Source organism: Ammodytes marinus (genome assembly GCF_949987685.1).
Source record: "Ammodytes marinus genome assembly, chromosome: 24".
Lineage (NCBI taxonomy): Eukaryota > Metazoa > Chordata > Actinopteri > Uranoscopiformes > Ammodytidae > Ammodytes > Ammodytes marinus.
Genome location: NC_137228.1, coordinates 13858133 through 13869164, shown reverse-complemented (window position 1 = coordinate 13869164; position 11032 = coordinate 13858133). Strand labels below are relative to the sequence as shown.

At 39.6% G+C, this 11032-nt stretch overlaps 2 protein-coding genes across 4 annotated transcripts in view; one reads left to right on the top strand and one right to left on the bottom strand.

Moving 5' to 3' along the window:
• Nucleotides 1-379: 379 nt before the first annotated feature.
• Nucleotides 380-8701, bottom strand: LOC307269910 (high affinity cGMP-specific 3',5'-cyclic phosphodiesterase 9A-like; the record flags this gene model as incomplete). The annotated part of the gene is made up of 14 exons (XM_080052996.1): nt 380-472; nt 950-1096; nt 1786-1890; nt 2206-2308; nt 2407-2474; nt 3073-3165; nt 3676-3798; nt 4407-4584; nt 4877-4936; nt 5560-5662; nt 6234-6379; nt 6590-6632; nt 7082-7231; nt 8614-8701. The coding sequence occupies 14 exons, from the start codon at nt 8699-8701 to the stop codon at nt 380-382; spliced, it is 1500 nt and encodes a 499-aa protein (XP_079909122.1).
• A 1209-nt stretch (nt 8702-9910) lies between these two features.
• Nucleotides 9911-11032, top strand: part of LOC307269974 (CLIP-associating protein 1-B-like) — a 45150-nt gene continuing 44028 nt past the window's right edge. For 2 of the 3 annotated variants that reach the window (XM_080053080.1, XM_080053078.1), the window contains exon 1: nt 9990-10063. The gene's annotated coding sequence lies outside the window, so the exon portion shown is untranslated. Of the gene's footprint in view, nt 10064-11032 lie in introns of all 3 variants that reach the window. The other variant, XM_080053079.1, reaches the window with a different exon arrangement.

Genomic DNA, 11032 nt, shown 5'->3' with positions numbered 1-11032 from the left:
TATTACATCTGTACTGCATTAACAAAGTAAAGTGTGTTTTTTTTAATGTTTCTTAATATGTTTTAGAGTTTGTTTATAAAAAAATCTTCCAATAATTTTACAGAGAAATATAATACTAAAATTGCCCACTAGATGGAGCTGTTTAACAAGGCGATATCAGTCAAATCCATAGATAGTACTGTATATAAAATCAAATCTCAAGTTATACATCAACAAAACATCTGAGTTACAGCCACGTTCTAAACAACTAAACAAGAGCCACTCACTGAAACTGAACAGTCCTCTACAAAATCACATTAATTTGAAATTCAGATGCAAAAACACTCTGTTGCTGAATATATAGATTTGCATCATCTAACACATCCACAGAGGAAGCTCCTCATGGTTTGGTGTGTCCCTCCTCCTCCTTGCTGCCTCGCTCCAAGGCGGAGTAATAGTCCAGAGCTCGCTGCAGGGGCTCCAGAAGATGTTGCTGCAAGACCACACCACACAAGAAATATATAGATTCATTATGTTGAAACTTATTTTTTTTAAATTCTTTTTTTAATACTTAATATTTTCGTATATATCACAACTGTACACAGTCAGATCAATGTACAAATGTTGAAGCTATAGTGCGTACTTTTTCATATTAATTGAATGTCCGTTACATTCAAGCCATCGCCAAACGAGTTGACACAAAGTTGATCAAGTCTATCAGCTCCACAAAACTCTCTCTGTATTTCTCAGTATGGCAGCGTTTACAAACTAGTGTCGCCCCCTGACATCTACGCAGGAGCTCAGAAAAATTCCAAGTAGAGCCAGAGAAATTTATAAAATCCATGTGCCATCAATGAAGGCTTTTACATCATGTAGATGCAACCGAAGGTGTTGTTTTAATTACTCAGAATTCCTCAAGAGGGCATCAGTAGTTACTCACTATAGCTTTAAAGCAGTGTTGATGTCTTACCTCCAGACAGGGGAACAGCTTGGTGAGCTCCGTGAATAGCGGCAGGAGAACAAATCGGATGAAGTTGGTTTGAGACGTCGGTTTGGACACTTTGTCTCGGTCCATGAACGGAGTCACTGGAAGTCCTTTGAGTTTCTCTTTGTCGCTCTGCAAAACAACAGCAACAGCAGCAGCAGACATTTGTATCAAGAGTTTCAATATCCAATCATGGCAAAAGATTTTATTCATACATGTTTTTTTGCTTTTTCAAGATTATTTTCTGGCATTTTTCCCTATTAGACAGTTTTGTAGAGTTTAAATGGGGCAGAGAGGGGAATGACATGCAGAGAACGACCCGGGCTGGATTCTAACCTGTAGTCTGCTGTGAAGAGGACAGAGCCTCTATCTATCTAACCACTACACCATGAGCGCCCCCCCCCCCCCCATTTATATACTAGTTAGATTATGGTTTTTGCTTGAATGATTTCTTCTCTACTTTTGACAGATTTTGGACAAAGTCAATGTTCTGCAAGTCTCAAGTCTTTGCACTAAACTCCCAAGTTCTGTCCTGAGTGACTTACAAATCCTGTTTTAAAGGTACAGTGTGTAATAATGTGTATTTTTAGCGTCATTTAGTTGTAAGATTTCTAGATGTCAACGCTCTGTTTGAACTGTGTTTAAGGGAAGTTTTTTCTTTATTTTTTTATTATTAATTGGCCAATATATTTGTTATTGGAAATCTTTCACTTCTTAATATCGAAATGGGCATCGACGTAAAAAGAAATCCATATTGTTTGGGCCCTAGAATGAACAGTGTATTGACTGGTTAACTTGAGGGTTAACTTGAGAGTAAAAACCTGGTTAAAGAACTCTTGCAGGAGACAGTCCAGCCAGCGCTCAGCCACCATCATGGGCCGCGTCTCGTTGGAGATGTCGCTCACTTTCACCATGATCTTCATCAGCTGGAAACAGGAAACAGACACAGAACAACTCTCACTGGTAAGACTGTGTTATCCTACCTTTACTTCCTGACTGCAAGATTTTACGTTAAAGCTATAGTGCGTCCCTTTTTCATATTAAGTGATGTTGCTTACATTCAAGTCACTGTTAAATGATTGACAAAAGGTGATTAAGCCTATCACTTACTCAAAACTCTCTCTGTATTTCTCAGTATGGCAGCTTTTACAAACTGGTGTCGCCCTCCCTCCCCCCCAATTGTATCTCTGTATACAAGAACATTAAAGTTAAACCAAGTGACGATGTAACCACTTCTTTACCACTTCCTTGTGTTCCTTGTTGGTGAAGTCAAACTCCGGCTGAACTGTTTTGAACTTGTCCAGGATCTCGTTGTGTCTCGCCATGTCGGTGGCTAGAATACAACTTAAAAACAAACCAAAGATAAGGTAACTAGGCAACTGAACCAACAACATAACTCCACTGTGGACAAAGCGAAAGAGGCTGTGAGATGAAACACTTACTTGATCATTCCGCCTCGGAAGTGCTTGAACTCAGAGCACGTCAGGTTTTTTAGGATGTTGCACTCTGGCTGCAAGAAATATCATTTCACAATATATTAAAGAGCTCATAAATCTAATAGGAAAGTACATTTTTTTTCATTGTATTTAAATAAAACCAGTTGAAAGACAAATCACGTTTTTAGGTGTAGCCTAGATGTAGTTATCCAACATTGACATTAATTATATTATTTATTAGAAATATTCAATTGTTATCTTGGGCCCTTTTTGTTCCTCATTCACACTTATAATATCTTTGTGTCAAACGTTTTGTTAATGACACAAAGTTGTTTCTCAAAAAACATTTTCAAAACATATTTCTAAAACATAATATTATGAAATGGATAAATAATATATAATTTCATGAGATTTACTGCTAAAAAAAGTTAAAAGTTATTGTCAATCTATTTTTTGTCTTTGCAACAGTAATTTAGATCTAGTGAAAGTGCTTTACTTAATCAATCAAATCAGTAGTTTGGTTTATTGGAAATGTTTGTTCAAATGTTTTGCAACCTGACTGCAATCCTCTGTTTCCCTTGTGTAAAATCCATATTCTGACTATATTCAGACATACTTTGATTTTTGAATATCGCCAGCACAGTCCCTTAACGCATCATGTATTTTATTTACCTTGAACAGAATTCCGAAGGCGACGGCACAGTGGTGGTTTTCCAGCGGTGAGATGTCGTTGTATCGTAGCGCCAGGTCGGTCTGAGCATTGATCTTTGAGACATTTAATGAATGTACACATCAGTCAATAAGTTAACACCATGATTAAAGGGGCAGTGTGTAATATCTGATTATTTAGTGGCGCCTAGTGGGGAAAGTTCTAGAATGCAAAGCTCCCTGGGTAACCCCTCCCTTTTTAAAGAATAAAAACAGAAGCTACAGTGGCCTTATATTTAGTTTAGCAATACGTTTGTCCATTCTGTTCTACTGTAGGATCATGGCAGTGCGAAATGGCGGCCTCCATGGTGCCAACCAAGCCCCGCTCTTATTATTATATGTAGATATAAAAGGCTCATTCTAAGGAATTTAAAAAAAATTACACACTAATTAAAATACATACTTGTGAATATTATATTGCATTTCTTATTTGTTCACTGTATTTCTTTCAAAATGTTCTTAGTCTTATAGTTAGTTTTACAGTCAGTTCAAGGGCAATTAATACATTCTACACACTGCGCCTTTAATTCAGACAGCAACATATGAAATAGGGCACAGTGAGGTGACCTGGTAGACGTTGTTGTAGCCCGGATGGTCCAAATCGTGGCACAGAGCAGAAGTCAACAAGATGAATAAGTCGATTTTTGATAGTTTACTCCGCAGGTCTGTCAGCCAGATGAGCCCGTACAGCTGCACAACACAACACAGACACAGACACAACACAGCTCTTCTTCCACATTGTTCAACTCTCCCACAACATTAAACATAATCCCGCACTCACTGAGCCTCTGTCTTGTTTGTGGCAGAATTGGAAAATATTTTATCACTCCCTCCCTCCCTCTCTCCCTCCCTCCCTCCCTCCCTCCCTCTCTCTAACCTCTAACCATCTGCGTGACAGAAGCAGTGGTGGAAGGGGATGGTGTTGCAGTGGCTCTCCCTTCCTCTCTCCCTCTCTCTCTCTCTCTCTCTCCCTCTCTCCCTCCCTCTCTCTCTCTCTCTCCCTCCCTCCCTCCCTCTCTCCTTCCCTCCCTCTCTCTCTCTCTCCCTCCCTCCCTCTCTCTCTCTCTCCCTCCCTCCCTCCCTCCCTCCCTCTCTCTTACCATCTGCGTGACACAGAAGCAGTGGTGGAAGGGGATGGTGTTGCAGTGGCTCTCCCTTCCTCTCTCCCTCTCTCTCTCTCTCTCTCTCTCTCTCCCTCCCTCCCTCCCTCTCTCCTTCCCTCCCTCTCTCTCTCTCTCCCTCCCTCCCTCTCTCTCTCTCTCTCTCCCTCCCTCCCTCCCTCCCTCCCTCTCTCTTACCATCTGCGTGACACAGAAGCAGTGGTGGAAGTTGTGGAAGGGGATGGTGTTGTAGTGGCTGTAGACCTCAAACAGAAAGCTGTGCAGGACGTCCGGCTCGATGTGAAACGCCGTGAGGAACTCCAGGTCAGTGAACATCACCTGAAGCAACACCAGCATCTCTGCCTCCTCCCACTGCCTAGCAACAACAACACACACACACACACACACACACACACACACACGCACACGCACACACACGCAAACAAACGTCTTAGCATAAATTTGGGTTTTGAACGACAATAATTTTTTTTGTTAAATACTTTGTTTATTTTTATGAAAATAAAATAAACAACAAACATGGTGTACTCTACTAAACAGGTTTTCTATGGCAAATGGCAAACTGAAAATGAAAGGTAGTTTAGGTGTCATGTAGGTCCCTTCAGTCACAGAAATGTCTCAGCCCGGCTCACTAAGGGTCTCATACTCACCAGTTGTCAAAACTGGAAGTTTTCAGATGCTCTCTCACTTCTTCTGACACCTGCAGTGAACTACGGCAACACAGAAGACACAAATGTTTTCTTCAACTTAATCATATTTGGATCATAATTGTCCTCCCTTTATTGATGACTCAGTCTCCGTTCTTAGACCATAAAACGAGATACAACTCAACAAATCTTCCTGTAATAACCTTCAGAATAGTGCTAAGAATCATTATGGAGGGGCGCCCTTAGCTCAGTTGGTAGGGCGTCCCCCCCCCCAGGCCGGGCCCAGCAGCAGACCCGGGTTCGATTCCGGCCCACGGTCGTTCTCTGCATGTCACTCCCCTCTCTGCCCCATTTCACCTCTGTCTATCAATAAAGCATAAAAATGCCAAAAAAATATCTTAAAAAAAATAATAATGATAATGATTATGGAAAGTTTAGTTGATGTAAGTGATTAAGTTGAGATGTTTGGTTCAGAGTATTGAAAAAACTAATGTTGAGGTAATGTCAGTTAAAGATGGTTGTATAGGATAAATATACAGATGCAAACACTAATATGACGGCAACAACAACACTTTAAACAACAAAAACACAGAAGATAATTCTTTATTTTTTTTACGTTACGATATACTTTATTGTCTCCTTTAGGGAATACAATTGGGCTTAAACAAATCAGACGTAGAATTCACCTCATCTTAAGGAAGTTCCTGCGGACCAGTTGGCGCTGCTCCTGCTCGCTCAGAAGAGGCGTTTGGGGGTTGTGGGAAAACTTGGTGATTTGTTCCTCGTTGTCTTTGAACAAACACACCCAGCTCAGATGCTCAACACTCTGACAGACAGACAGACAGACAGACAGACAGACAGACAGACAGACAGACAGACAGACAGACAGACAGACAGACAGACAGACAGACAGACAGACAGACAGACAGACAGACAGACAGACAGACGGACAGACGGACAGGAGGTTAGAAGAGCATGTTTGCCTCATAAAATACTAAAATAGGCCCCCAATAGTCCTAGTGCATAGTGTGTGTGAAGTCAGCAAGTCAATGCATTTGTATTGGTATTAGCAGGGGCTGGAAAGTTTGGAAAATTAATTTAAATATTGTTTTTTCTAATGTTTGAAATGTGCTTGAATTATTCTTGTTGTGAAGCTGCCACAGGAAATAAAATGTAGGAAAAACAAATGCTTGTTGTTAAAATCAATGAATATCTCCTCAAGATCTACTACTTGTCTGTACTGTGTGCACGCTTTTTTCTTTACAGCGCACACACAGTACAGACAGGTAGCGGATCATGAGGGGAATGAATGGAGTGATTCTCCTGTATTAGTGGCATGTTTTAACCCTGTTCTTCCTACACAAAGTAAAGTCAATGAGCTGATAGTGAAAGCTGGGACACACCTGCAGCTTCCTCTTAAAAGACTCCACTTGACTTTTCAGCTCACAGATGATGTCCGGAGTCTTTCCCACGTCTTCAGCGACTCTGCTCTCCAGATGGTTCAGTCTACGGAGACAGAGGAGGGACACAGCAGTGAGTGATCCTTCACATTTATTATAATATATATATATATATTTTTAGATTATTTTTTGGCACTCCTCCATGCTTTATTTAACCGATAGCGAGACAGAGATGAAATGGGGTGGAGAGGGTAATAGTGTTCCTTCGACTCACTTAAAACGCTTCAATACATCATCTCTTAAACTATGCCCTCACCTGTACTCCATGTTGTCCAGCTCGGTGGGCATTATCCCCACACCTGCACACGGACAACAAACACAAATAATCAACATCTGTAATGTTTAAGACACTGCAGGCAAAAACATAGTCAACATTATTCAAGCTCTGGTCATTTTTTAGGTTATGTCTATTAATCTTCCATATCATGTCTTCTTTCATACTAGTATAAATCAAAGCTCCAACATGTACATTCAGGTGTTTATTTGACTAATTCTTGTCTGTTTGCGTCTGTATATTTCTCCCATACAACCATCTTTAACGGACATTATCATAAGTTGTTTTCAATACTCTTAACCAAAAATCTCAACTTCTAAAGCACTGACATCACCTAAACTTTCCATAATCCTTTTTAGCACTATTCTGAAGGTTATTACAGAAGGATTTGTTCATATGTTGTCGATTGTCTGATTTATGAGACATTTTCTTCTTAAAGACATGCAGAAAATGCCTAGGCTGTGTATTACTCACTCTTTATATCCGAAGCCACCACCTCTAGCCTGTAGAAAGAGTCTTTACTGTTGGTCTCCAGTCGAGGGGAAATGTTCACCACGCTGCCGTGTGTGTTGTACATCTTCAGCATGTGGTTAGGCCCCGCCTCTGCAGCCGCCCGGAACACATCTGACACACACACATACACACACACACACACACACAAACGCACACGCAACACGCAACACACATACACACACGCACACACACACACACACACACACACACACACACACACACACACACATATATTCCAACAACAAAAGATTCAAAATCCCAAGAGGGTTGGCGCTCCGACGTGTAGTGGATAGAGAGCATACCATATGGGCTCAGTCCTCTTCACAGCAGACCCGGGTTAGAATCCAGCCCGGGTCGTTCTCTGCATGTCATCCCCTCTCTGCCCCATTTCATCTCTATCACTTTGATTTTCAAATAAAAGGTTAAAACACCTTAAAACAAAATATATATATACATTTTTTTTTTTTAAATGCTTCCTCTAGTTTAGTATAAAATCCTTAAGCCAATCTTGAGTCTTATTTTAAAGTTGAAGGGGCCCAGTTGATTTGATTCATCGCTGTCCCAGGATGACAGAGTATGAAGGATGAAGAGCTCTTTAACGTGAGGACCTGTCAGAGCCACATGGGGATCAAGAGCCACCGGAACATTCCTGAAATCACCAGACACTTGTCCTGTCTCTGTTCAGGGCCGTAGAGCCATAAGAGGGGCTGACTGCAGAAATTACCTTTTTATTTCAGCTCCCATAGTTTTTGCACAATTGACACCAAACTTTACACATACATTCTACAGATGCTCCTGACACAAAGATATTAAAATCATTTTGATACGACTACCGGTGTTGATATGGTTGCGCATTAAATTAATTAGTGTGAAAGCTTTTCTAGCCCAGCAACTATACGGTCATGGTCTTTGGAGGCCAAAAAAATTGACTAGGCTAAAGTTTATTTAGAACCATCCAACTAATAATAACGAAACAAATGTTTTATTTATTGTTACTCGAGTAAAACATATCTTATATAATCTTGAAAACCTTGTATGGGTCGTTTAGAGTCAGATATTCTGGAGAACGCTTGTTGTCAAAATCACTTTTTGTCAAAATCAGTGAATATCTCCTTATGATCCGCTACCTGTCTGTACTGTGTGTGCGCTGAAAAAAGTCTGGTGGTGTTAATACAAAAGGTATGTCAACAAAGGGGCCCATTATCGCTCGCAACATGCCCGTTTACAGAGCATAGACTGTGTATTAACGCTGGAATATTTTTCAGCACACACACAGTTAGGACAGGTAGTGGATCATGAGGAGATATTCACTGGTATTTGATTTTTACAAAAAGTGATTTTGACAACAAGTGTTCTCCAGAATCACCAAAATCAGTAGTAGTCCCAGGCTATAGTCCCCCCCCCTCCACACACACACACACACACACACACACACACACACACACACACACACACACACACACACACACACACACACACACACACTCTCTTACCTTTAACATCGGCAGCAGAGCAGTCGTCTCTGAACTCGGCTCGCTCCATTCTCCCGTTCACCAGGAAATGGATGATTCTGTTTGTCATCCTGGAGCCCGGCCGACCATGAGAGTGACTTCACTTTACTCTGACACACTGACTCTTTAAAGGGACATCTGCAGCTGACAGAATGTCCACCCACACACCCACCCACACACACACACACACACACACACACACACACACACACACACACACACACACACACACACACACACACACACACACACACACACACACACACACACACACACACACACACACACACACACACACACACACACACTGGACCTGTCCTCAAGGGTAAGTTTTTCATTGATTTGATATGACTCATTTAGGATCACCATTTTCCTGAGGTCCTAAGATTAAAATACAGACAACAGCCCTGTCAAACTAAATGGAATAATAATAATAACAACAATAATATGAAGAAAAACATCAATGAAAATTATTTAAAAAAAGTAAAGAAAGCTATTTAATGTAAACAATCCAAAAATATTAAATGTATTCACTTTTGATAGGCTGAAAGCAGACATGTTTGAAATGTATCTATCTATCTATCTATCTATCTATCTATCTATCTATCTATCTATCTATCTATCTATCTATCTATCTATCTATCTATCTATCTATCTATCTATCTATCTATCTATCTATCTATCTATCTATCTATCTATCTATCTATCTATCTATCTATCTATCTATCTATCTATCTATCTATCTATCTATCTATCTATCTATCTATCTATCTATCTATCTATCTATCTATCTATCTATCTATCTATCTATCTATCTATCTATCTATCTATCTATCTATCTATCTATCTATCTATCTATCTATCTATCTATCTATCTATCTATCTATCTATCTATCTATCTATCTATCTATCTATCTATCTATCTATCTATCTATCTATCTATCTATCTATCTATCTATCTATCTATCTATCTATCTATCTATCTATCTATCTATCTATCTATCTATCTATCTATCTATCTCGGAATCACTCGGGTGGAACTCGTCAGAACTCGGAATCCCTCGGTAGAACTCGGCGTAACTGCCATGGGACTGTCTCAACTGTCTACGGCGTCTGCTGTGGGACATGTTGTGATTTACTATGGCAAAAAAAACAAAAACATTTAGTCGTCTTTATTCCTATTGACAATGAATGAGCTGTGATTATCTGTCTGCAATATTACACACGTTGTGGATTTCAAAAGCCTGAAAGTAGTTTTAAAATACCGCAAACTGTCGGAGTGTGGTGTAAAGTAACGGTAGCGTCGCCACTTAGGAGGACTTTTTTTTTTCTTCCAGGGAACGACTGCTCGGTCCATCCGGTGAGTGACTCTGGTCCGACCGGTCTCTGGTTTATTATAATAACTCATTTATCAACAACGCTGCTTAGACAGGTGAGTAACGGCAGGGCTAACGGTCGCTCCTACGTTGCCCTTGGTAACTTAACGTGTTAATTTAGCCCATTGAGCTAACACTAGCTTCATTTCTCTGTGATAAAAGCTTGCTAGTAGCGAGCTAATGAAGAAGCTAGCAGGAGAAAGCTAACAGCGAAATAAAGTGTTTTGAGCTGATAATGTTCACGTGAAATTTGAGAGGCGTAAAGCTAGTTAGTTTAGGCAGCTGATCTCACTGTTTGTGACAGTTTAGTGGCGAGGTGTGTTAAATGTAGAGATGGGAGACTCGGGCCATTCAATGTGTGCAACAAGATGCTGTAAATATTATATTAGTCTGTTGTGGAGAGTGATGGAATTTTCTGTAGGGGGAACAGCATCAAAGAAAGTGAACAACGCGATTAAGAAGGCTGTGTATCTATCTATCTATCTATCTATCTATCTATCTATCTATCTATCTATCTATCTATCTATCTATCTATCTATCTATCTATCTATCTATCTATCTATCTCACTGTCTGTCTCATCATGGGATTTTCACAACATGGCAACCTTTAAGTAGCCTCTTAAAATGTTCTATGAATAATCTATAAGTGGGTTGGTAAACTATCAATAAAGCCAAGAGTGATAGGATGTGAACTCTTCATGAAATATTAATTATTTTAAGGAGAAAAACAAAACAATTTAAATGTTGTAGCTGGTTTAGGTACAAAGCAATAGGTTACACAAAATAATCAAAGATAACACAGATGTAACTAAAGGTTAAATGCACAAAAATGAGGATAAAATAAAGAAAAAAAATGTGATTACTACTTGAAGAGCAAATCAGCTAAAACAGTTACAGTGAGATATCTCAAATCTAAATATACCAAAATTTTATTTTTATATATATATTATTATACTTTTTAAATATTTTTTTTTAGAATGTAATTACTTAATTTGTTGATTAAGATGGTGCAAATGTCTGTTTTT